Source organism: Artibeus jamaicensis, unplaced genomic scaffold (assembly GCF_021234435.1).
Source record: "Artibeus jamaicensis isolate MK-2021 breed Jamaican fruit bat unplaced genomic scaffold, CSHL_Jam_final contig_889, whole genome shotgun sequence".
NCBI classification, from domain to species: Eukaryota; Metazoa; Chordata; class Mammalia; order Chiroptera; family Phyllostomidae; genus Artibeus; species Artibeus jamaicensis.
The window spans coordinates 6,507,652-6,533,439 of NW_026522005.1; the positions used below are offsets into that span (position 1 = coordinate 6,507,652).

At 44.0% G+C, this 25,788-nt stretch overlaps 1 protein-coding gene and 1 pseudogene across 1 annotated transcript in view; both read right to left on the bottom strand.

Annotated features, from left to right (window-relative positions):
- IGFBP7 (insulin like growth factor binding protein 7) overlaps positions 1–18,268 on the bottom strand; it is a 69,777-nt gene extending 51,509 nt beyond the window's left edge. The window contains exon 1 of the mRNA XM_037162274.2: positions 17,711–18,268. Coding sequence (XP_037018169.1) covers positions 17,711–18,185 — 475 coding nt within the window. The 5' untranslated portion in view covers positions 18,186–18,268. The remainder of the gene's footprint in view (positions 1–17,710) is intronic.
- On the bottom strand, positions 1,168–17,438 carry LOC119061652 (ferritin heavy chain-like; annotated as a pseudogene).
- Positions 18,269–25,788: the final 7,520 nt, after the last annotated feature.

The window sequence follows — 25,788 nt, forward strand, 5'->3', positions numbered from 1 at the left end:
AAAGAACTATTGTTGCTGAATGTGCTGGAGATTAAAGGATCTGAGGAAAAGAGAAACAAGGCTTTGTCATCTCTTTAAGGACCCAAAGACACATGCAGTAAAATGCTGTGAGCAGATTCCTTGCCAGTTTTAATAAGCGGAGCAGGCCAGAGGCACTCCCTGAGAGCTGGAGAGTAACAGCACAGCTCACTCTGAGATGAAACCAGTGGTCAAGGCATGGTGTTCGTGTTGTGCACAGAGATGCTGGGAATCAATTGGATGGGTATTTGACTGTAGTCAAATAGAGTTGTGAAGGCCATTTTTTTCCTGCTGCAAGAAAATACTAAAGACAAACCTCCAAATTTCACAACAATTTTACTGTTCACATCTCATGTAAGTGGTTGTCTTCAAGCTCCTCTATCAGGGATGCACGTGCTTCTTATGAGTCCCAATGCAATGACGTACAAAGGCACATTCTTTCCATTTCCCCATTATTCTGAAATATTTTATTTGCAAAATGGACTTTAACAAAAGAAAAGCATGCTAGCAAACATCCAGCCTTTTTGTCCTGGCTGGAAGGGTTGTAGCTGATCTGGACCACACCCGATGCCTTGGGTGCAAACTAGACAGTTGGCAGGGCTTTTCTTTCTTTCTTTTTTTTTTTGGCCAGTCATTACAAATTTCATACACAGGAACTGGGGTGAAGTATTACTCTCAATAGTCTCTATGCCATTGGGGAGGAACAGTCACAAGTATAATTCAAGTCTGAAGATAATTAAAAAATAATTTCAACTGCATATTGAAATGCTTTGCATTGGCTTTATGTTTTCTGGAGAAAGTGTGCCTAAATTATTTAGAAGAGGCTAATTTTTAAAATGGAATCACCAATGTCTACACATATAAAATTAAAAATATGTTCATGCCGTTGAATCAGTAATTCCAATTTGAGACCTAGTCTTAAAAAATAATGCTGAAGAAATAAGGCCATTATGTCCAAAGATGAGTATTTAAGGATTATTTGTGACAGAGAAAAATGGTAGTAAATCATGGTTCCTTCAGATGATTATGCAGCATAAATGATATTTATAAAATATTTTAAACACATAGAAAACATTTATAAAGTGAAAACAATCTGTACAAAAAGATATGAATAGCATTATCAATTATATGAGTCTATCAAAACACTAGAATAAAAGACAACAAAACATGGAAGGCACACCAAAAACACTGATGACTGTCTCTGATTTCACGAGTCCTACAAATTTCAATGTTTATGTTTTTCTCCAATAACAAAAAATATCTTTATGGGAAGGGAGGTTAAATTAGCTCCTATTCCCACAAAACATATTCCAATACTTGCATAGCAGCTGAAATTAACTAATGAGGATACGTAAGTCTAGAATTTAAAACCCATTGTCGTTTGTCCAAACAGCTAAATGCATGACGATGAATCATTAACTGCAAAATACTATTCCAATTGTTTCAGTAGGTCATTGTGGCAATTTAAAATTTCACTTTTACACATTTGCAGGGAATGATGAAAAGGTAAGTGAATTTACTGTGTATTTTTTTCTTAGTGTTTACCAAGTTAAATACAACCTTTAGTATTCATTTGGATCAATATTCTATCCTTAGCTCAATTTTGAGCAAACAAAACAAAATTCATTCATCTCCACTCCAGAATGTCACTTTGGGCAAGCTAATAACTAATTCATTAATTTATATACTACACATCTAGTCATGGTTACATTATTTATAAGCTCATACAGTCTATAATTAAATTATAATGTATTCATAGGCCACAAATGTGAATGTACCTTTGTTCACTTTTCCCTTCCAGTAGAAACTGCACAGAAAATACATGCTTGCAATGATTAAAATAGTTGAAGAGTGTACATATGTGTGTGCATTCTTTGCTTGTCTGCATTTCTGTCAACTTGACTTACACGGGGCTCTTCTATTTTATTCTAATCACCTCTTCTGCCTTCCCACGCTTCAGAACCCACCAGATGGACCGCAGGTTTGTGGCTCCATAGAGAAGGGGCATTAACTGACTCATCACTGCAGCTTTCCTTATGGCACCAAGCACAGCATTTACAAAAACCAAGCACTGGACTTGAGTGACAGGGAATCATAATTTTCCACTTCTAATGATAGTGAGAATCCAGGTAACCTTTGTTTCCTGAGCTACATGATAGGTGAGCTTGGAGGAGCCTGGACAGAGACTATCTTATAAGCATAAACCTGGAGATGGATGAGAGGCCTCGTTGCGGGGAGAGTGAAGGACAGGCTGACTCTGTGTGAGGCAAGGGCCATGCGGGGGACTTCAGCTGGTGGGAAGACTGGAGAGACATGGGAGGGATTTTACTGCTGCCCCTGTGGAAACTTAGAAAAATCTCCACTTCTCATTGACGCCTGTGGAATGGGCATCCTGCTAGCAGATGGGTACAAGGCAAAAACAGAGGTTCCTCGTGGAGACAGTCTGCACAGGAATAGTACAAGTGTTTATTAAATGGGATCGAGAGTCCAAAAATGATCTACTAAGCACCCCCTCTGTGCCCAGAACTGTGTTGAATGCTCTGGGGCATTCATTCAAAGGAAGCACATCTCATGCAGGCTCCCCACCCTCAGAAATCCTGGTGGTTCCCTAGTGCTTGTCACTGATCTGACCATTTCCAACACATCGATTTTCATTATTCACAGGGTTTTGGATCATTATTCCCATATTTGTGAATCTACCTACTTGCTAAAATTTATTTGTAATCTCTAAATAAAACCATTCTTGGACATGCAGAGTGGCAAAAAATTTGAGGTCCCAGCTGAGGGACAAGACAACACTCTGCCTTCTTGTTTCCGCTTTCATACTATAAACAAGTGTCCCTTTCACAGTCTACTTAATGCCACATATTTTTTGCATTTATGTGCTTTCTGTTGGTGATTTTGCTGTTTAAAATGGTCCCCAAGTGTAGTATGGAAGTGCTGTCTGTGTAGTATGGGAAAAATGGCTATTTTGTGTCCTGAAAATATGTGTGTTAGATAATCTTTGTTCAAGCATTACTTAGAGGCTGTTGGTTTTGATTCTCCTCTAGAGTAGGGGACCTATAAGCTGGACGGAGCCACCTCTCCTTATTAAAGAGATCCCAGACTGGGTGACAGAGAGAGAAGAGGCTTCTACCAGGTTTCACTCCCAACAGGGCATACTGTAATCCACTCTTTTTGGTGGTGGTAGTGGGGTTGCCAAATTACTTTATTTGAAGGAATAGTACAAATGAAAGATGCGTGTGGATGATTTTGTACAAGTTACAGAAAAGGTAAAGGCAACTCCAACATGCATGTACTGCTTTGGTGACCAGGGAAGTCCCCTGTGGCTGTGGGAAGCCAGCCTAAGGCTTAGCTCTCTCCACTGTCTCCCAGAGTGCGTTTGTCAAAGAGACACTCTGCCACGCCAGATCCAGGGGCCCCCAACCTACATGAGTTGGCTATGTGGTCACCCAATTCTTTGATGGATTTCAATTCCTCATCCAGGTAGTGAGCTTCAATGAAGTCACACAAATGAGGATCATGTTTTCCAGTGGTCAGTATGTGCAAGTCTAGTAGTGACTGATTCACACTTGTTTCCAAGTGTAATGCACACCACATTGCATTTAGCCCATTCTGCCAGTCATCATGGTCTGGTTTCTTGGAACCAGACCGGAAAGAAGATCTTGATATCCGGATATCTGGATATCCGGAAAGAAGATCTGGCCATCTTGTTGGTTCTGCAGCTTCATCAGTTTCTCAGCATATTCCCTCTCTTCATGAGATTGAAGAAAATATTAGGTAAAGTTTTTCAAAGCCACATCATTGTGGTCAAAGTAGTAAGACATGGACAGGTAGATGTAGGAAGCATAGAGCTCCAGGTTGATGGTGGCTGCTGAGTCCTGTTGGTAGTTCTGGCATACCTGTGAGGTGGACACTGTGGTCATGACGGGCAGCTGTGGAGGGGTGGCTTTGTGGCACTGGAGTGGTGGTGGGGGCCTTAGGGTGGTCCAGGGGCACTGTGAGGAGGTGGTGGAAGGATGGAGTTGGGTAGGGGGCTGGGATGGGGATCAAGTGCCAGGTTCCATTCAAGCACTGTTGAAGCAGGAAGCTATGGGAGCTGTTGGCAAAGACCCTGTAATCCACTCTTATTTGTTCACTTATTCAACAAGTATGTATTGAATACATACTACATCCTAAGGACTCTTTAGACTTTGGGTATGGAACAATTAACAAAACAGATAAAAGCACTAAGCTCATAGAACTTACATTCTAGTAGCATAACGGAAAGATTAGATTCTTGTGGCTTTAGGTGTATACTTTTCTTAAAGTATGGTGGCACTCAAACTTCTATTAAAGCCAATAATACTGATAGATGTAGAAATGTTATATCTGATTCAGATAATGGCAGTGAAGTAGCCAAGAGGACAAGAGCAACCAAACCACTGTGCTGCTTGCACTCTACCAAGTGATCATGTTTTCCAGGGTTTCTAGTTCCTACGGTGTATTAGAGACATTCTGAAACATCATCTTGCTGTAAAACACTGGGTGCTGGATAAACTAAGCAAAAATTGGCCCATTATTATTATAATTATCCCAAGGAAAAGATGCACCTCCAAAGTCACTTGAAGTCTCTTTAGGACAACGTCCAGAACTTGGTCTGGATATTAAATCAGCTGTGAAGCTTTGAAAAGTCCTGCTGTCCAGGTCACAAGCAAACCAGTGAAGTCAGAATCTTGGAGTCAAACTCAGGCATTGGAACTTTGTAAAACTCCCTAGGTAGTTCTGATATCCAGCCAAGGTCAAGAACCTCTGCTTTAGGAGGCAACAGAGTGCCCTGTGCAGAGAGAGTTGGTAGTCCCGATACTCTGTCCATTTCACTCACAATTAGTGATCCTGGTGGACCTGGAAAGTTGCCCAGATTCCTAACTCTCCTCTGCACAACTTCATTACTTCTTCTCTCCACCTTATGCTGGGGGTGGCGTGGATGTTATCACTTCTCAGATAGATGCCAAGAATCACCTTAGTGAGTACCTTCCTGAGTCTAAATATGTCCATTTATAGTTAAATGTTTCAATTTTTTTAAGTGAGTTCCTGTTAAGCTGGGGATACATGTGAAAGCCAAAGAAGATAGACATAAATTGTGAGCAGAGTTTATTACTTGCGCCAATAAGCTCTAAAAGTCAAGGATAATATCTAATATGTGCCCAATGGACATTAATCATATTCTTTCTCTGCCAAATTCTGTGATTTTGGTTCATATTCCTCTTTAAAGTCAATATCTCCAACTTTTAAAAAAATGAACCAACCAACAAAATACCAAAATATTTCTTATACATGTAGGGCAGAAAGGGACCAATAATTACTGAATTTGAGTGTCCTTTGAATCCAAAATGTCCTATATACCTAAAAGTTGTCATTAGAAAATTGTGTGTGTGACTCTGAACTTGAAGATGGAAATATTCCATGCTGTAAAGCAAAGTAAACCCTTTGGCTAGCACCTGGGGTGCTTCCCATGTGACTGTCTGTGTTTGGACCCTGAGGTCTCTCTGAGATGGAACAGGACTGCTTGTCCTGGAATCCCTGAAGAGCAAGAACATGAGCTAGATGGAATTTTCTAGGGATTTGTTATAAGAACATTATCCTGCCATTTTTGTTTGCATAGACCTAAAACAGGTTTCAGATCTAACCTGTAGATACATAAGGCAGTATTATGTTTGGATTAGTCAAAATAAGACATCAACATATCACAATCCAGGTTGTTATAATGAACTCATACCAGGGTTTGTAATGCCAATAACAGTAAAAATAGAAGTGAGACAGCATTCACTGAGACTTTACTATGTGCTAGCTACAATGTTTTTCATGCCATGGGGTTGTGGCTGTCTCTACCCTCTGGACTGGAAGAGGTGCCATTAAGGTTTTGGGCCTAAGACATCTGCAAAAATTTGGTACTGAAGTAGCATCAAGAAAAGAAGGGACAACCATATCCTGGATGACGAAGACTGTGTTGGCTACCCCTCAGGGGTGGCAAGCCAAGTTTGGGGGGAAATGCCAGAGGTGGCTCATGAGTCCAGGGATGAAATGGTGAGGAGCAGATTGAGCAGAGCGAGATTTATCAAGTTGCTGGCCAAGCCCTGTAACTGAGAAAGGGTTGGGGGTGGAAAAAGGAAACCACACTTGTGCTCAGTTAGACAGGAAAAAGGGGCAGCATGCCATGAGAGGCCAGGCAGAGCAGGTGGAAAGCAAGAGGGCTCAGATGAGACAGCAGCGAGGTAGGGGGCTGCTAACTTTTCCACATCATGACTGGTCCTGCACCTACCCTGATGGTTATCTTCGAGTAAACCAAAGGCTCAGTGGTGCACCTGCTGGATCAGTTTCTCCCTCCTGCCCTGCAGCTCTCATCTGAGACGCGCCTGAGGGGAGAGTGGCCTCTGGCTCTGCAGCCCTGGCCTGTCAAAACTCAGTAGCATCTTGATCTCCGCCCCAGCCTGCCCACTCCAGCTGTGCTGAGCATCTCTAATAAGCAGCCTCACTGCATGGATCCCCCAGCAAGCCTTCTCTAACTCCGAGTGGCACTGTTGCCTAAGCATTTCATTTTCCATCACACGCTCTGTGGCTTCCTGAGGTTGGGGGTGGGGGGCACGGATTGCAATGTAATTGCTGCAGCTGCTATTGAAATTCGCTTTTGGATTTCTGTTCCTGAAAGCTCTGAAAGCTCACAGGGAGGAGGAGCAGGCTTTGCAGCCTGCAGGCCTGGGCTCCCCCTCACAAATTCCTAAAGCCTCATTTCTGTGTGGTCTCTTTCAAAGCCTTCTGAATGTTCCAGGAGATCTATTTCTTGATAAAATTTTCTCCCTTGCTTGGGGTCAGGCCAGAGGAGAGCAGAACAGATGTTAGATCTAAAGCCTTCCTGATCCAACCACTTGACCACTGGCCCACTCACTCCAGGGGGTGGGGGGAAGACAAATCTCCAAAAAAAGCTGGAGACTGTTCTTCAAGAAAAACAACATGGAAGAACAGGGTGACTAGAGTCAGCTGCATTTCGGCTTGTGAGAACACTAAAATGCTCTCCCCTCACTCTCCTCAGAAAGTCAAAATGGATTATGCTTGAGTCCTCACACGGGTTTTTCTTCTTCTGGAAATTGTCGCCTGACCAAAAATATGCTTCAGTCCCTAAAAATGCAAATTCCCCGAAGAGAGTAGCCCTGCAGTGAACCACGGCTTGGATGTGGGGTACACACTATTATCTTGGCTGGTAGAGTTGATGGCCAAATGGTGCTTCAGACAGGGCTCAGTCAGCACACAGCGCTAAAACCTCAGGTGGAAATGAACACTTGAGCGTGTTGCTGGTTCTTAGTGCTTTTTCTCCTCCTTTACCCTACTCGGAGTTTCCAGAAAGGCCTGGCAAATGATCAGACACCACGCACAAACATTGTGCCCCAAGAAGGCCTGCCTGGGGAAATATTCGGGCCTGCTGCCCTCAATCTACTGGCCCTCCAGGAGCCTGTTGGTTGCAGATGAGGAGACTGGCCCTCAGATTTCCAATCAGGCCCTGGAGGGACCGATGCTAGACTGGGCTCAGGAATCTGTGCAAAATCTGTCCCCTCAGAGATATTCATTCATTTAAGAAATTCCGTCTTTCCCAGAATGTGATATGATATTTATTATAGGGTGTACCACATTACCACAAAAAAACAACCTAAATATAACATAAACTTTGTTATCATGTAGAATTTCTACTTTATGCTAATTTAAAGAACTCTTTTAAAGCTACTTAGACAGGAATGTGTCATGCATCCCCCTTATCAATTCATCAAAAAAAATATGAGCAAGATAAATTCATTAAGGTCTTCCTAAAACTTTTCACACTTAAGACTTTGACTCCTGTGAATCACTTACTTTTTTTTTTAATAGATTGATTGACTTTGGAGAGAGTGAAGGGAGACAGAGAAACCATCAAGTTGTTGTTTCACTTATTTATGCATTCATTGGTTGCTCCTTTTATGTGCCCTGACTGGGGATTGAACCTGCAACCTTGGATGGATGATGTATCTGGATAACACTCTAACCAACTGAGCTACTCAGCCAAGGCTACTTCTGTTTTAAACTGTTCATTTTGAAACAGTGTTAGGTGTACAGAAGAGAAAGACAGTACAGAGAGCCAGTGCTGGTCTACAGGTCATACTTTGAACAGCAAGGCTGTAGCAGGATATCTAGATTAACACACCAGCACTGCTATTTACTTGGCTATGTGATAGCTGACTTTCAGTTTCCTTATTTGGAAACTGGGACAGTAATTTCCCTTACTTTCCAGAATTATTGTAAAAAATGAGGAAACATCCACAGAAGCCCCCAGTAACCTGTGAAGTACCACAAGCCTCAGTCATCATTATCGCCACCTACAAGGCGCTACATGGAATTCTTGTCCAAAGGAGTTAATAAATAGGCAATAATACTTTACATGTATTTGGTGCTGCACTGTTTACACTGTGATTTCATATCTGTTCTATAATGTGACCTTTTCAATAATCCTGTGAAGGAGGTAAACAGAAACTACCTTCATTTATAATAAATATTTTCCTTAAGTTTTTTTTTGGGGGGTTGCTTTCTTATCATGGTAAACTCTGAACGTGTCGGCTTGTGCTTAGCCTTGTCAACACTCTTAGTGCAAGTAAGAAACTTCGCACCAGATGAATGGGGCTTTGTCAGCACGGGGTTACTAGGTCTGTTTTACCTGGTCTGAACCTTCCTTGCTTTTCAGACACAAAATTTGTCTGCAGCCCTGGCCTGAGTTGGGGCCCAGCTGATTCATGGACAGTGCGTCTCTCAGTAGCTTACTGCTTGGCAGAGGTCGTGAGGGGCGGGGTTGTTGCTGGCTCCAGCTGTTTCTAATGAATCCCACCAGCTCATTTGCCATTAATTCAACTATTCAACACATCAATTTTAAGTCAGAAATAAACGCCGTCTCCCCACATCATCAGCCACCACTTTCTTCTCCCAGCCTCCTCACTTTCTCTTCAAGGCTTTGTGGGGCTGGTGAGGTGCTGCTGGGTGATGGTCTTGATTGACCTGGAAAATCCACCTAGAACACGCTGAGGAAAGTTTTCCTTTGACATTTCTCGTCCTTTCCACCTTTCTACACTTTCATAAAAAGGATTCACTGGGAAATCTTTAAAATTGCCTAAAACAAGCAGACTCATTTATATATTTTTAAGTCTCCTTCCATCTCAAAGCTGTCAAAAGGTACCACTCCTGGATTTAAATGACAAAAAGGTTATACTCACATATTCTCTGGCCTAAAAGTCCTTTTGACACTAATTCAGGGCTTCCTTTCAATAGTTGCTAAGAATAAGATGTTATTCATCTTACAATTAAAAACATGGATGAGGTCAGATCGTTTGGGGAATATCTTGAGGTTAAAGGAAGCACCATAATCTTATCCACTGTGGGGGAGGAATTTAGAACAAGGGAAGGCCGGCTGGCCTTGGACTCTACCCAAGGGAGTTCTGTTACTAAAATATCCAAGAGATACTTATAAGGCAGTTTCTTCTAGAAGGCAAGTCTTTAGTAAACCTTGAAGGCGGGATCTTGGGACAGGATGGAAATCATATTTAAAGATGATAATAAATGCCTGCTCAGCTTAATCATTCCATCTCACATGTGGAGTATAAAAGATCTTAACAGTGATAACATCCTCTCCCAGTTTCCCCTTCTCACTTAGGTTACCTCTCAGCTCTCCCACAGAGAATCTGCAGAACAGAATTCTCACTACCCTATGAGCATGTAACAGTATTCAACAGTTTTTAACCTGCAAATTCTTCCTGGTGTATAATCTAACTATGCTTTGTGGTGTGGACCCTGAGAAAGAAAGTATCTACTAAGAAGGGCCCTCGGTGACTTAACTGGACTCAAATTTGAAAATCTGCCTAGTAGACATTTCTACACAGGGGTCTGTCACATGTAACTGCACTTCAGGGAGAAGAAGCCTGCACTAAGCTACCCACCTCTGCACAGAACTGCCTACTTGTACTGTATTCCTCCGCCTGAGCCAGCCCCCATACAGAGTTCCCGGAATCCTATTTCAACCAATAGGACTGAGACTTCCCATCCAATTGGAGCTGCACAACTATATCCCTATCAGCATCTTCACCAACCAATCAGAGCAGCTCCATTCTGACCAATCAGGACAGTGCCTTATGCACTAATCAAACTGGGAAGATTTGGAGCTCTGTCTGCAGAAGATGGACCAATCACGGACCAGGGGCAGGGACTTCTGTCTATATAAGCCAGCTCCACTAAGCACACTTTCTCTTTCCACCCAAGACTGAAGAATACATTTCCCTGGCTGGAGCTGAAAACCAAACATATGTTGCAGGAGCCAAAAAGCAGAGTGAGGTAGACAGACCCAGGCTGGGGTGGACTGGAGCATGTGGAGCAGACCAGAGGTGCCTAGCTAAAGAGGGGCCTCTCTCCAGGGCTTCTTTAGAGCCTTGCTGCATCATAATTGAGCTGTAACACTATCGAGCTGTTCCACAGCTGTGCTGTATCACAACTGAGCTGTTTTCACTGAATAAAGTTTCCTTGTTTACCAGACCCCAAACTGGGAAGTCCCATCGAGACTGAATTGGTGCCAATGACCATTAGTTGAAGGGGCTGTTTAATTCCAGACCTTTTAATTCCATCTCTTGACAAATTACTGAAAAGTAGGTCAGATACTTTCCATTTAATAAATAATTTCCAAACCATGAAGAAACATTGATTTGTTCTTTGGGTTACTTTTCTCAAAAAGAATCTTAAGTCCTCTAAGACCCTTCTTCAAGGCTGCCTATTTTCTTTTCAGAGGAAAAATTAAATATTTTACGAAATGTTAATACCTTTAATAATTCAAAATCTCCTACAAATAAATATGAAAAATACAAAATAACACAGAGAAAAAATGGCAAGGCATACATAGGCAATTCACAGAAGACATACAAGATGTTCAACCTCACTAGAGACCAGGAAGTTGCAAACTAAACATGGAGACACTGCTTCTCAGCTTGGGAAGACTTAAAGAGATGGATGACACCCATGCTGGCGAGGGCATGGGAAAAAGGATTCTCACGTGTACAGTTGGGGGGAGTATAAATCTTTTAGGTAGGCAACTGGCTTACAACATTTAAAATGTGAATAACCTTTAGTCCATCAATTCTACTGACAGTAAACTATCAATCAGAAATACTATTATAAATTCATAAAAATGAACGAGTAGCATGTACAGTAAAAAACCAAGTTAATTGTGAATAAATGTGTGGCCACACATAAGTATGTTACACCTTTGCTATATATGTTACATGTGCACACAAGAATACATTCATATGTGAATAGGAAAAGGTCTGGAAGTTTGCACAGCTGCCAATGGTATCAGTTCCTGATGAGCAGATTGGAGAGCTAGACTGCCTACTTTCTTTTCTAAAGCTTCTTCAGGTTTTCAAATCTTTCCTAAGGTGCAGTGATTAACACTGGGTAAAGTGATAAGAAAGAACCAGTGATTCACTCAGTTTTCTAGAAGTTTCTGTTCTCGGGAAGGGCAACTGAGGCTACAAAAAATTTACAGCATTTCTATGGAGCTGGGGTAAACTCTTTAGGATGTGACTTTTTCTGTTCCTGATCTGAAAATGGAGAGAGAGAGAAGAATGGAGATTATAGGGGGAAAATCTTCCTGAAATGAAACGAGCAAGTGGCTGTACTTTGGGCGCAGGGCTGGCTCATGAGAGAGCAATGTCAGGGTGCTTTGTGGGGAGTCATTTGGTTAAGAAAAAAGCACAGTACAGACTTTTCACTTTCAAGTAATGAGCAGCTTGCAATGGCAGGTTAGGACCCTGGATTCAACAGTGCTTCTAAGGTCTGAGAGAGAAACCAAAGGTCTTGTGAAGAAGCAGGTAGGCATCTCTTGCTGGATTATTGGAACAGCTTCCTAATGGGAGTCCCTGACCACAGACTTGCCCCTTCCAAGCCACCCTCCTAAAGGGCTGACAACAAAGATTTTTAAAAGCACAAATCAAATCACATCATTCAGTGGCCCACCCTCTTGTGAGAGTGTCTGAACTGTTTAATGGGCCACAAGGCCCTGGATCACTGAGCTCTGTTAAGTGTCCAGCTGCCCCCTTGGCTGTCCCTCTCTGTCAGGCAGCCCCATGGAACCACATGCTGTTCTTCTGGCTCTGTTCCTTCTGCTCGTCATGCTCCTCTCACTTCCTTCTAACTCCCTACAAGCTTCATGCTAGCTCTTCTCCAGCCAATTCCTTCTCATCCCTGTCTCGGTCAAGATATGACTCTTCTAGGAAGTGATTCCTAGCTCTTTGTAAATCTGAACTGAATGGGCTCCTTGGCCATCTTTGTGGTATGACAGTGGCAGTTTAACAGAGTAATGCACTGACTTGCATTGCCCGCCTCCCTAGTGCTTTGCCACAAGGTAAGCCAGACCATTATCAATTTCATTTAATCTTGGGACACTCTGTTCCAACTTTCAATGGGTGCTACCATTCTGACATCCATTGCATGTGTGTCTTCATTTACATCACTGAACAATTCTCCAGCACCAACTGGGGTCCTCCAATTCAACTAATGCTGACACTATCTACCTGGGACAGCATCAGATCACTCAAGTTCAGGGCTCAGTCCAAAAAGACCGTCCTACCCCCGACTTCATGTGTTCACCACTAGTCCGGGTTGTCATCTGTGCTTCTGACTGCTTATAGATGGAAGGTTCCGAACCCCTTCCCTGGTTCGATTAGTTTGCTAGAGTGACTCACAGGAGTCAAAAACATGTTATGTACTTATGAGGTTACCAGTGTATTATAAAAGGCTGCATTACAACTCAGGAACAGCCAGATGGAAGAGAGGCACAGGGCAAGGTATGAAGAAAGGACGCAGTGTGTCCATGTTCGCTGTGCGAGCCACTCTTCCAGCACCTCCACAACCCAGAAGTCCTCCAAACCCATCCTTCTGGGCTTTTAGGGAGGCTTCACTGCATGGACATCATTGATCAAGTCACTGAATCATTCAGTCGTTGGTGACTGAACTCAAACTCAGCCCCTGTCCCTCCCAGGAGCTTGGAGGGGTGGGACTGAAGGTTCCGACCCACTAATCACATGGTTGGCTGTACTGGCAATCGGTGGCCATCCTTAGCTGACTTAGGGGCTTTCTGAAAGTCACCTTGTTGATTTAACAAGAGACCTTGTTGCCCTCAACACTTGGACAATTTCAAAGGTTCGAGGAGCTACATGGGGTAAAGATCAAATGTATATATTTATTATAAATCACAATATTACAAGTTCATAAATTCATTGAAAAACAGTAACTGAACATGGGCATTTAAGTAATATGTTATCAACATAAACATGAGTGTGAAATGAGCTTCATAAAGAATAAATGTTTAAAATCCATCAAAATGAGTTTCTACAAATAAAAACACTCACTGAAGCTTCTCCATTTACAGAACAGTTTCAACAGTTCCTGTTGCTTTGAACCTAATTCTAACCAGCAGTGGGATGTGGAAATGCTGAGATTTGTCAGCGAGAGCAGGAGTGGGGAGAGTGACCTGATGTCAGAGTTCAGGGTAGCAGAGGATGGGAAGGTGAGCTGATGTCAAATGTATTCCCCAGCCTGGACTTTAAGAAGGCAGAAGCTACAAGGAGAAGAGAGAGAAGACAGGCAGGAGAGTCCATTGCCTGCATTTCCAAATAGGAAAGAACTTTCTTAAGAGAGTCCTTTGTCTAATCAACAAATATTTATGAAGTGTCCAACTATTAGCCAGCCACTGTGTTTATAAAGAATTACAAGATGGTGCCCCTCTTTCAGGGTGCGCCCAGTCTAGCGGGGAAGACAGACATTCAAAGAGTCCCTTGGAGGCTGTGGGAGGTACTATACTAACCAGCGGAGCTCGTTTTCCCCTCAGAAGCTCTGCTCCCTTTGCTGAAATCCGCACATGGGTCCTCCGCATGGCTCAGCCCACCCCATTTAATACTGCTCTTCCATTTCCGGTCTCTGTTCCTTTTCCTGTGGTACATTCTTCCCAGCACATAGGACTATGTGAAACTATTTGTTCAGTTATTTCTGTGTAAAGCTTACAGTAAGTGCCATAAGACAGGGATACATCTTGCCTATCTTATTCAAGGCTGAGACTAGAACAGTACTTGGAAAATTCATATATTCATTCGTTCAACATGTATTTAAAGCATCTACTAGTACCAGGCCCTGATCTAAGCCCTCGGGGATGGATCGGGGAGCAAAAATTTCCTTTCCTCATGGATTTTATTTTGAAGGTTGAATGATGACGACAATGACTGTTCTTTGAGGGCTTTCTATGAATAACCTTCACAACATTGACTCTTCACAACTCTATGAGACGGTTATGATTACAGTCCTTATGTTACAGGTAAGAAAACCTGGGCCCAGAGAGGTCAAGAAATTTGCTCAAGGCTAAGTAAATGACAAAGTAAAAATTCACCTTCCGGGAGTCTGGTTCTGGAGCTCAATATCTTAACTGTTCTGCTACAACACCTCTTGCTTTTATATGCACAGTAGGTGTGCAATTAACACTATTGAGAAGATGGCTGGAAAGGCCAAAGGACAGGGACATCACTGAGGAGCTGCAGGGATGGGAGAGTCGAGGAGCTTTACAGAGAAAGTGACACCTGCTGATCCTTGAAAGCTAAGAGGTCAGAGCATGGAAGGGTAGGTGAGGGTGAGAGCGAAGGTGTGACTGCAAACAGCAAGCACTGCAGCTGGTCTACAAGGGATCTGCAGGGCAAAGGCCAAAATAACAGGACAGTCATCGTGAAGAGCCTTGTGTGCCCTGCTAGGTTGTTGGAACTTGGTCCTAAAGGTACTAACATGGGAGACTCTTAAGAAAGAATTCTGATTTCACATGTTAAAATTAGTTTTGAGAAGGAAAAAGAGAATATGGGATCCAAAAAAGACCAAGGTGGCTGAACTGGCATTACTAAAGCACCCAGCCAGATTTAAAGGGCCATGAACAAGAAATGTAACCAAGAACTGGAAAAAAGGAGCACCATGTTCTCTTCTGACTGCGAGATTTTATTATACATAGCTGATTTCCTATATTAACTTTTTATTAAACTGAATTGTCACATCCCCTCTTCTAGTTACTCATGCCTTTAGGAACCTCAATAAGATTTAGTGGCAGTAAATTCATGATGACAGTTCTAAGATGTGAGATTATGAACTCATTACCTTTCAAAAAGATTTTCAAGAAGATGGCTTTGCCTCTTATCAACAGAGGTACAGAAAACAAACAGACCAAGCTCTGTCTCCTGAAGGTGGGTAATTGCTCTAAAAAAATAAGGGGAAGATTTGGGAGTGTCTTTGGGGCTCCTGTAAAAGCACCCAGGGAGTTGAGTTTGCAACTTGTATGGATACCTCCTTAATCAGCAACACCAGTTCTGTTTTGTGCATCCCTTGCTCTACAGCACCTAGCACAGTGCTGATGCACTTTGGATGCTCAGGAAGTGTGGGTTATGTGTTACCAAAACAAAAAGAACATAGATTGGACCACGCCATTATGGCTGAGTTCTACAATGTCCCCTCCCTCTCAATTCATGAGGAAACATAACTCATGTTCCTTCTGAGGGTAGAAATGGCTGCAGGAATCAGGAAAATGCACTCTTTGCAAAGGCCCAATAGTAAACGGCACAGAAGTCAATGGCACTCTATCATGTTTGCTTCTATAATTATCAAAATACATTCAGGAGTCAGAGCAACATATCAGAAAACCTGTTTTTTTTTTTTTTTGTTGCCCTAATTGTATCTGCTTGTGGAAAAGCACTCTTGTGGACCTCACAGTCTTTTCTGTGCTTGCTGGAATCTTCTATAACTGGTCCCAGGCACTGGACTCCATCTCTAAATTTAGGCTGGGAAGAAATGGCTAATTTATGTCTAGGTGTCCAGTTTCAGATGCTATTTCTCTTAACATTTTCCCAAACATAGAGAAAAACCAGGTCTATACCCTCCTGGGGTTTGCAGCCTGGAAAAAGGCTGAGAAGCTGGGTGTGAGTGGTAATGAAGTCATGAGACCACAGGTATTTCTCCTTTTATCACACTTCTCTTTATTGCAGGCATTTCATAAGTGTCAATGCTTAAAAGACAAATGGACGGCAAGGCCCTCCACCTAAAAAAAAACGTGATTACAACTCTGATTCAGAGCTCTGGAGCCTGACTGCATTACCTCTGAGATACGCTAGCTCCATACGACCATCAGTCTCATCCTGGAAAGACTGTGATCTGGAAAGACTATGGAGAGAAATGCCCCTTGGGACGTTTAAGGAAATCTCAGTATTTGAAATGAACTCTTTAGCTATGCACATTTCTCTTTCATGATGGGACTGATAAATTAGATCCAAAGGAACAAGTGACTGTTTCTGTTGGAAAAGTATGTGCATTACTTTAGGCTGTGAGTTTCTAAGTTTCAGGTGACAATAATATAGTTACCAGTTAAGTTATATGATTTAAGGCTTTCAGTAGTGAACTCTGAAATTAATAATACATGACCTGTTAGCATAGGGACTTCTGGGAAAAGCTGTAAAAATGAATTATTTGGAAAGTTCAGTGAAAATCTGCGCTGTTAAAGAAGCAACTGCTTCTGTCATTTCAGAACTGCCTCGCTCCGCTTTTCTGCTTTGGCTGGGACCAGGGGACCGACTGCCAAGGTTGGATTTCTAACCTTTCCTTGAAACTCCTGCTTATGGAAAATGTTATTTCAGGCATTAGAGTTAAAGTCTGTTTTTCCCCCAAGTCAGGACTCTACTTATTTTCCACTTTGATTTATGGCAAGATTGGACTTGTTTGGAATAAACCATTGCAAAACAGCCTCAAAGCCATTCCTGCTGAACAGTGCATCTTGGGGACAAATTATACAAAAAAGGAACAAGAAAGAACAACAAGATGTCCATGAGGTTCATAACATAAACTACATCATAAAGACATTTGTCAAAGTCTGTATATTTTTTTGCTCACAAATAATTAGCTAGATTAGTGTTTAAGAATCCGTTATTCCCCATAAGTGAAGTATTTTTCTGTATATTAAGAAACCACAAAATCCTGGTTTTAATCCTAGCAATCTAGCCAGTTAAAGGTGGGAGAAACAATTTTCTGAAAGTCCTCACTTCGCATTTCATGGTCAAACTTCTTTTCCCTATTTCTTGACTTCACCTTTATTTGTACTGCCCAGCCAAGAAAAAAATGATGACAACATGATTTCTCCGGTGTCCCAAAAGAATGGGGGCCACTTTTGTAGTTAACTTGCCAGCCATTAGCATCACTTAGGTGAGTTTTGGGGATGCGGTAGTTTGAGATATCTCAAAATCTTTTTGAGATTACATACCTACACTGGCCCTTCAAGTCCTCACTCTCTTGGTGCACACAGCAAACTCTTAAAATAGAACCACACCAAAAAAAAAAAAAAAAAAAAAAAAAAAGAGAGAGAGGGAGACAAGGGAGGCGGCACGCATCTCTGCCAGCGTCTCAGTGGCTGCAGTTCCTCCCTTCCCGAGTGTTTCCTGGGATGCCCCACAGAGGAGTCGCGGGAAGCAGCGCGGGGCTCACCGGCCACGGTCGCCTGGTCGGGCCTGACCCGCCAGGGGTCGCCCGGCTGTCCAGCCTTGGGGACTTTGGGGGGAGCGGGGTCGGAGAGGAAAGCGCTCGTGCCCACCTTGATCGCAGGTGCCCTTGCTGACCTGGGTGATGGCCTTCTCCCCGCGGCTCTCGGCCCTCAGGCTGGCGGCACGCAGCTGGCACCCGCTGGGGTAGGTGTTGCCGTCGCTGCCGCACACCGGGTAGCGGTTTTTGCACATGCACACGCCGCTCACCACGGCGCCGCCCGCTGCTGCCCCGGCTTTACCCTTCCGCCTCTTGCGGCTCTTCACGCACTCCATGCCCGGCGCGCAGTACCCCCTGCCGGCGCCGCTGCCCCCGCACGGCTCGCCCTCGCCGCGGGCGCACATCGGGCAGCAGCCGCACGCGTCGCGGGTCTCGCCCAGCCGACAGCCCCGCGGGGGCAGGGGCGGGCAGGAGGCCGGCTCGCAAGGGCCGCACACGTCGGAAGAGGAGGAAGAGGGGAGGGGTAGGAGCAGGAGCAGCAGCCCGGCGGCGCAGAAGAGCAGGGCGCGCAGAGGCGGCCGCTCCATGGTGGGGCGCGGCGGCGGCAGAGGGAGCGCGAGTGAGCCGGGACCTGCTGGCCGGCGCCTTAAACACGGCGCCCCACCCGGCCGGGCCCTGGGAACCACACCCCGGGGCGGCGAGAGCTCGGCTGCCCCGCCCGGGACTGGGACCGCGGGGCTCCAGCGCGCTCCTGCTGGCCGGGAAGGGTGGGGCATCCGCGCGGGCCCAGGGCGCTCGGCTCAGGCCTCCTGTGCTGGGCCGGGGCCTCAGAGCGCGCCCCGCCGGCTCCTCCTCCGTCTCCTGCCCTTTACTCGCGGGCTGCGCCCCAGCCCCTCGTAGATCGCTTCTCTCATGCTCTGGACCCTCGTGTTTCCCAGTCCAGATATTTGTACTTCTTAATAACAACGACTTTGAACCGACTCAGTGTTTAATGTATTAACTTCTCCCAGGGCCCGAGAAACCAGGGTACTCATATACCCTGTGGTCGTTTTACAACCCCACCTGGGGATTTTGAGTCCCTGTGGGCCACAGGCCCCATGTGGACTTGGGTGCCAGGCCAAAGGGATAATCTTGCCAACCACTACTCTTTCTGGAACCGGGACTGCCTCCTCCCCCTCTGCTTTCTTCTGCCAAGTGAAGTTCTGAGTGTGAGTACTGGAATCCATCCATGTGAGAGCTGTGCCATTGTTTTAAGTTCACACTAAACCGCGTGGGACCTCCATCAGACCTCTCCGGAGAACTGAGCTGAGCTGGGGGCACCACTGAAGACGTAAAGCACCCCCAGTTTTCACTAGCAATTTTGTGAGGCTTTTTGATGTCAACGCCTGACAGTTCCTCCTCGATATTTCGGTAAAGGACTCTACGAACTCAACTTGAAAGTCTCTTTTTCCAAGAAATCGGTCCTTCAAACTCCTCTTCTTCAGGATTTAAGTTGCTTCCATTTTTTAACTGAACATAAAACACTGCAGTGTGTGTGTGATTCTGTGTCACATTTTAGTTCTTTTTTTCTTAGCATAAATCTTTTTTACAGGATTTTGAGCTAACTCGGAATGTGTGGTTCACAATGTCATCAGCAATATGTAGACGACACTCTCAGCAAACAGTCTTTCTAGGATTATTATTGTAAACTTTTTGAAAATTAAGTAACAATATTGAAGGGAAAAAAAACCTAGCACCCCCTATTAAGAAAGCCTGGTACTACTTTTTGGCCTCTTAACATGTTCTAGGAAAGTGGTATTTTTTAAAAGGGTCATATGTTAACCTGACACTTGTTTAAAAAACAATGAAGTCTTCACAGCAGAATTTTTCCTGAATATTTTTGGCTTTGTCCCACAGTAAGAGATACAGTTTACAGTCCCAAGTTGAAACACATGCAGAGCGTACTATGGTATTTCCTATTCTATTCTATTCTATTCTATTCCATTCATTTGCTGGTCAAAGTCCAGTAAGTTGATTTCATGATTTACTAGGTTCCCCAGCAGCCAACTCTTAGACAAAGATCCTGATGCAAGTAGTTCGTGGGTCTGAGAGGCCAGGTCAGGACACACCAGTTTGTTGGGGGCAGGGGTTGGTGAGGTAGGGAGTGAGCAGGAAGGGAAGAACAGTAGAGATGCTTATCAAAAAGGGCAAATCCTCAAGGAACACGTGTAAAGGACTCATGCACAAAGCCAAGGGGAGCAGGATCGAGGTGGGAGGTGGGGATGGCTGGGATGTAGGGGGAGTGGTGGGGGGAAAATGGAGACGACTGTACTTGAACAACAATATAAAAAAAGAGAGAAAAAAGATGTTTATCAAGTCAGGGTGGGCTGTGCTGCCAGACAAGACACCAGGCTCTACAAACTGAGTGTGTGTGTGTGTGTGTGTGTGTGTGTGTGTGTGTGTGTGTGTAGGGGGCATAGGGGCACTGTCAGCAGCTGCCCCCCACACTATTTTTAAATGCTACGTGGGAGCCAGCAGTAAGAACACAGGCAGTTGGGACGGTAGAGTCCCTTCGGGGGCAGGGGCTCACTGAGCAGCAAGCAGAAGAGTAAGCAGGGTCCTCATCACTGAAGGGGACACTGGCTGTGCGATGGTACCCACCTGGAGGACTTGATAATAGGAAGAGAACGCCTTGCTTCCAAGACAGGAGTTCTTTGATAATTCCTCTCTTCGAAGAAAGAGGACGCTGTCACCCATTTGGCTTCAGTTCTAGTGAGGTGAAGGTCCTGGATATGGTGACAGGATTATGTTGTCTGCAGGTAGAGTTTACTTCGTCCTGTTTAACCTAGATGGCCTTTATTTCTTTCTCACCTGCTGCCCTAGTAGGACCTCCAGTGTAAAGTGGAGTAGAAGTGGCAAGAGTGGGTATCCCGGTCTTGTTCTCCACCTTAGAGGGGAAGCTTTCGGTCTTGCACCATGAAGCATGTTAGCTGTGGCTTCTTTATAAATGAGGTCTTTCCAGGCTGAGAAAATGCCTTTCTATCTCACTTACATGCTTTTACCATCAAGAGGTGTTGAATTTTGTTAAATGCCTTTTTTTGGTAACAATGATGTATTTTGTTCTGTCGATACAGTGTATTACAGTAATTGACTTTTGAATGCTAAACCAAACTTGTATTCCTGGGATAAATCACACTTGTCATGACATATAATCCTGTTTTATATGTTTCTGGATTTGATTTGCTAATATTTAGTTGAGGACTTTGGCATCTATATTCAAAGGAGCTACTGGACTGGAGATTTCTTGTGACGTCTTTTGTTTTTGGTATCAGGATACTAGTGGCCTCACAGAATGAGTTAGGAAGTGTTTCCTCGTTTTCTTTTTTGGGGGGAAGAGTTTGTGAAGAATTGCTATTAATTCTTCTAATGTTTAGTAGACTTCACCAGTGACACCAATGGGGCCTGGGCTTTTCTTCATGGGAAGTGTTTTGGTGACTACTTCAATGCTTTTACTTGTTATAGGTCTGTATTGGTTGGCTAGGAATGCATAACAGGAAGAGCACAGACTGGGTGGCTGACATCACAGATGTTCATTTTCCCACAGCTCTGAAGGCTGCAAGTGCAAGAACAAGGTGCCAACAGAGCTGATTCCTCCGAGGGCCCTAACAGCAGGATCCTTTCCCAACTCAGGCCTGGTGCCACCAGAAAATACCTAGCACCCTGTCTCTCACTAAACAAGACTGCTGCCTTACCAGTCATAGGTTTATATTGCTCGAGTCTGCCATTTCTACAGGTAAGATTTATTGAGATAATCATAGAATTGACCCCATCCAGAGTGAACTCTTGCCTCTTTAGACCTTCCCCCAAATTACTCAATCAAAGCACAAAACCCATAACCCGTTCTTTCTAACACTTTCTTCCCGAGACACCCCACAGTTCATATGCAGTCCATTCATTCTTGCTACGATGAGTAATAAACCCAATATATTTGACTTATTAGGTGTGTTCCTGGTGGTCTTTGGGTGAAGGGCATGACCCATGAGAGATCTGCCTTCCAGCTCCTTCTTTTCTACACTACTTCAGCTCAGCATTCCCCTGCTCCAACCCGCAGTGCACTCCAAAACCCTTTGCTGATGGTCCTTGCACCCGGCGAGCAGCCTTCTGGGTGGGACACCTCCAAGACTTCTCATGGCATCTGTGAACTTTAGTGGCATCTGTGGAAAACCCATGGTGTGAGGCTGCCTGCCCCGCTGTGTTCCTTGGTACCCTGCCTCTCCAGCAGATGTCTGACTGGAGAATGGAATGCTTGTCTCCCTTTATCAATGTTTGTGATGCAGACATTACAAGTATGTTGGTTTCTCCCTGTTCACTTGGCTTTTTTTGGTGGGGGTGGGAGGAGAGGCATGGTTGGGGAGGAGAAACCCATGCACCCTCCCCTGGGTTGTCACTCACCCCAGCCTGCTCGTACAGCGTGGGGCTTAGTGTGCCAGGCGGGATTGACTGTGGTGCGGCCTGTTAACTCTGAGGAACACTCTGCTGCAGTGCTCAATGGCTCTTTTCTAGAATGTGGACATGTGTAGCACCTCTAATTCAGGGCTGTGTATCCTAGTGCCAGTTCCAGGCAAGGGAAAAATGTTTCTATTCAGAAGTTATTATGGTAGTTATTTATCATCTTTAGCATCACTACATTTTTTTCTCCTCTTCCTCCTCCATCATCATCTGTAAGTAGATTGTTGGGGGGTTGGGTGGGGTGTGGATAATCATCCAAGTTCTGATAAACAGCATGTGGAAAGGAATGAAGCCAGGAGAAATCATTTTGGCACATTTCAGCAGCCAGAAAAAGGCCTGAACAGGTGAGGTAAGGTTTGTATGGGGAGAAATGAATCTAGAGATAGGGCTGATGCCAGATGCCAAGGACTTTGCATGCCACGCCCAGGACTTTGGTCCAGAGCTATAGGTGGCAGTAAGCTATTGAAGGATTCAGAAGAGAGGAAGGTTTGCAATGTAAGGATGGTCAATACAGAAGAGGTGAGTGAATTCTGATATGTACAGAATGTAATTCTTACAGTGCAGGAGCTACCCTTAGCCTATGCAGTGTTTTTATGTGAGTTGGAAAAAAGCACCCCTCACTGGGCAGATGCAGGGCAAGGAGATGGTGCTGTTATGCCAAGAAAAATGCGCCTCTTCCTTCTTCTAGGAGAACCAAGCATAGCATGGTTTATCGGGTGAAGGGTGGGCTGAATTTCAGCCTTACTTGGTGCCTGGGCTCGGTGCTCAGGGGCACTGCATAAACCACACAACCTTGTAGGGGAGTCCAATTTGGTGCCAACATGGTGTCTGGTGCAGAAACAGCACTCAATTATAATTTTGAAAAAGTAAATGAATGAAAGGGAATATCAGCTGGGCAGCTACTTCCAGTCACTATTGCCAACGACTTTTTCCCATCTATGGGGATCAATGAGGGCTTGGAGTAAGTCGGCCATGGGAATGGGGGAAATGGGCCATACGAGTTGTCCATCCTGGACATTTTGGTTCATAATTATCCTGGGACAACCAGCATAAATCAAGATTGTCCCGGACAGCAGGGACATATGGTCACCCTAAATAGAAGGGGGAAGGGTAGATGAGAGATCTTTGAGAAATAAAATATACAGGCCTTGGAAAGTGTCTGAGAGGAAGTCGAGAGAGACCTTGACTTTTTTTTTGCATGGAATCCTGTGTAAAGGCATCTGTTAAGGAAGGTTTGTGTTGAGGGAGGTGCCAAGCTGGATTTTGGATGTGCTAATTTCTTTACAAAACAAGGTCTGTTCCTTTTGGGTACTTCTAGAAAGGGAAGGGGGCTTCTTAGTGACCACTGCACATTGTTGCAGAGACCTTGCTGGCCATTTGACTTAGAGTAAGTCCTTGATATTTGTTCTCTCGATACATGTGAAGTCCCTCAGTGATAAAATCTCATTGTGTAATAAAGGAGAGAAACTGATTTCTTAACAGCATTCTTATCTGATCTTCTAGAAGAGTTATGGCTGTGCAGGGAAATAGCTAATGATATAATTGAAAAGGCATTAATAGCCTATAAAATTCAATATTTAGAGACACAGGATTTGAAGGACTGTCTGGGGGTCATTTAAAGCTGGACGGCACTGGAGCATGCTGTTAGCCCTGATCATTAGTCATCAGGGCTCACAAATACCCGAAGAACTCAGAGATCATCAAGGAAGATGGTCTCTCTTGTATTCTGCTCTATTATCTGACAGCCTTTCAAGATTTCCGAAGGTCACTGAATTAATAAGCCAACTTCCAAATATACACAGTTGCAATGAAATTTAAACTCCAATCCTCACTCTGCCATATATATATATATCATAGGAGGCTGTTAAACCTCTAGGAGCTTCATTACCTGGCTTAAAAAAAATCATTATTTTTCACTTTAACTTTGAATTAACACAGAGTTTTACATTTCCCTATACAATAGAGAGCATTGCTTTTTGTGACAGCAAATAGAAAAAAATCTCTTTGGGCTATTTCATAATTAGGCTCTATCCTTTTTTGTTATGGGGGAAATGATGTGATCATTGGGTGGGAAATGATGCAGTGCCCCCTATTAATCTTCCAGCTGCCTGATTGCATAATTCACCTTGGCAAAGGAGAAAAATAAAAAATAAAACATTTCTCCTCACTATTAGAAGAGGCTCAGGAGGACAAAGCAGGGTGAATAATACATTTTCAGGGAATGGGTTGTCGTCACAAACTTAACCGAGTGTGAAACTCCGTGCTCATGAAGGGTTGGTTCCGGGGGTGTCTGAATGTTTGCTCTCTGTTTATCCCGAGGGCACTGACTCCTTCCCTTCTGAACTAGATCATTGGCTGAGATGTTCAGGCGTGGAGTAACAAACTGATAAAACGAAGGTTGTTAGGGGATTCAAATAACAACTACTCCCTTCACTGATGCTAAAGATTTACTTCTGTAAAAGCGATCACTGAATGACCCGATTGTTGCTTTATTTACTCCTGGCTGGTGTGTCAGCCTCTTCAGAGAATAACAGGCTCATCCCAGCATTGTCATGACTATAGCCATCAAGCCTCACATCCAAATCCAAGCCACGCCCCTCATTCGTGCCTTCTTATAGCATTAACCTTTAATAAAAATGCTTGCCTTTTACCAGGGAAAGATGGTGCACCAAAACAGTGGGAATGCTGGAAAAATGTAAGTTCCTCTTCTTTTTTGATTCCTTTTGTGTGGAATTTTTCCAGGTCATTTAAGTATATTCTTATACCCTATTGAGAAGTAACACATTTAGGTTTTTTTTCTATAAGGTTCAAAGGATAATTGTTGTCCTCATGTTGCTTGACCTTGTGTCCTGGAAGCCCATGAGATGCACTGGTGGTTGGCATGCAAGTCAGGGCCTTCAGGGGCAGGGCAGGCTTCCCAGTGATACTCTTCCTGTGGAAAAAGCGAGGGAGGGGAGAGAGGATACAGCTGCAAGAGAAAGGAGCTGGTGTTTCCCTGGCCCACAGTGAGCTCTCTCGCAGCTGTGTGTGGTCCCAGTTTTCAGAAATTCATGGGGTCGGCTAGCACACGGCTGGGGAGCCCAGGCGAGGCTTGCACACCTTCAGGGTAGGAAGTAGACTTAACTGAGATGAGCTCGTAGGTGTGCAGTGGGAGTGTTTGGAGGGGCTTTGTGGTGGCAATGACGTCCGTGTGGGAAACCTGCCACCTCTTTAGCCATGGCAATGAGGTGATGGACATTCACAAGTGCAGAAAATTGGCTTATTAAGGGAAAGTGATTCTTCCCAGCTTCATATGCCTCTCAGAAACCATCTTGCTAAAAATCTTTTCTTACCACATTCTTAATGTAATTCTATACCAATAGCATTTGCAGGAGGCTCCCTGGGCACTGAAGAAAAGTTATGCCCAAGTATAACTGCACCAAACCAATTAGAATGCAGAGAATTCTTAATCCTGGCCTCTTGAGGCAGCTCTGGTCAATTGAGGGTTTATACTTAAATAAATACTCTTGATTTACCACCCCAGTTTGATAAGAATGACAGACTTTAAGAACTTTTAAAAATATATAATCTTTATTATATTTTTCCATTACCATTTAGTCCCCTTTTACCCCCTAAAATTTTCTTTATAGAGCACTTAAAAACCTGTACTCCAGCTGCACCCTTGGCTTTTCCCCTTTGACCTCCCTGAACTGCCAAACCAAA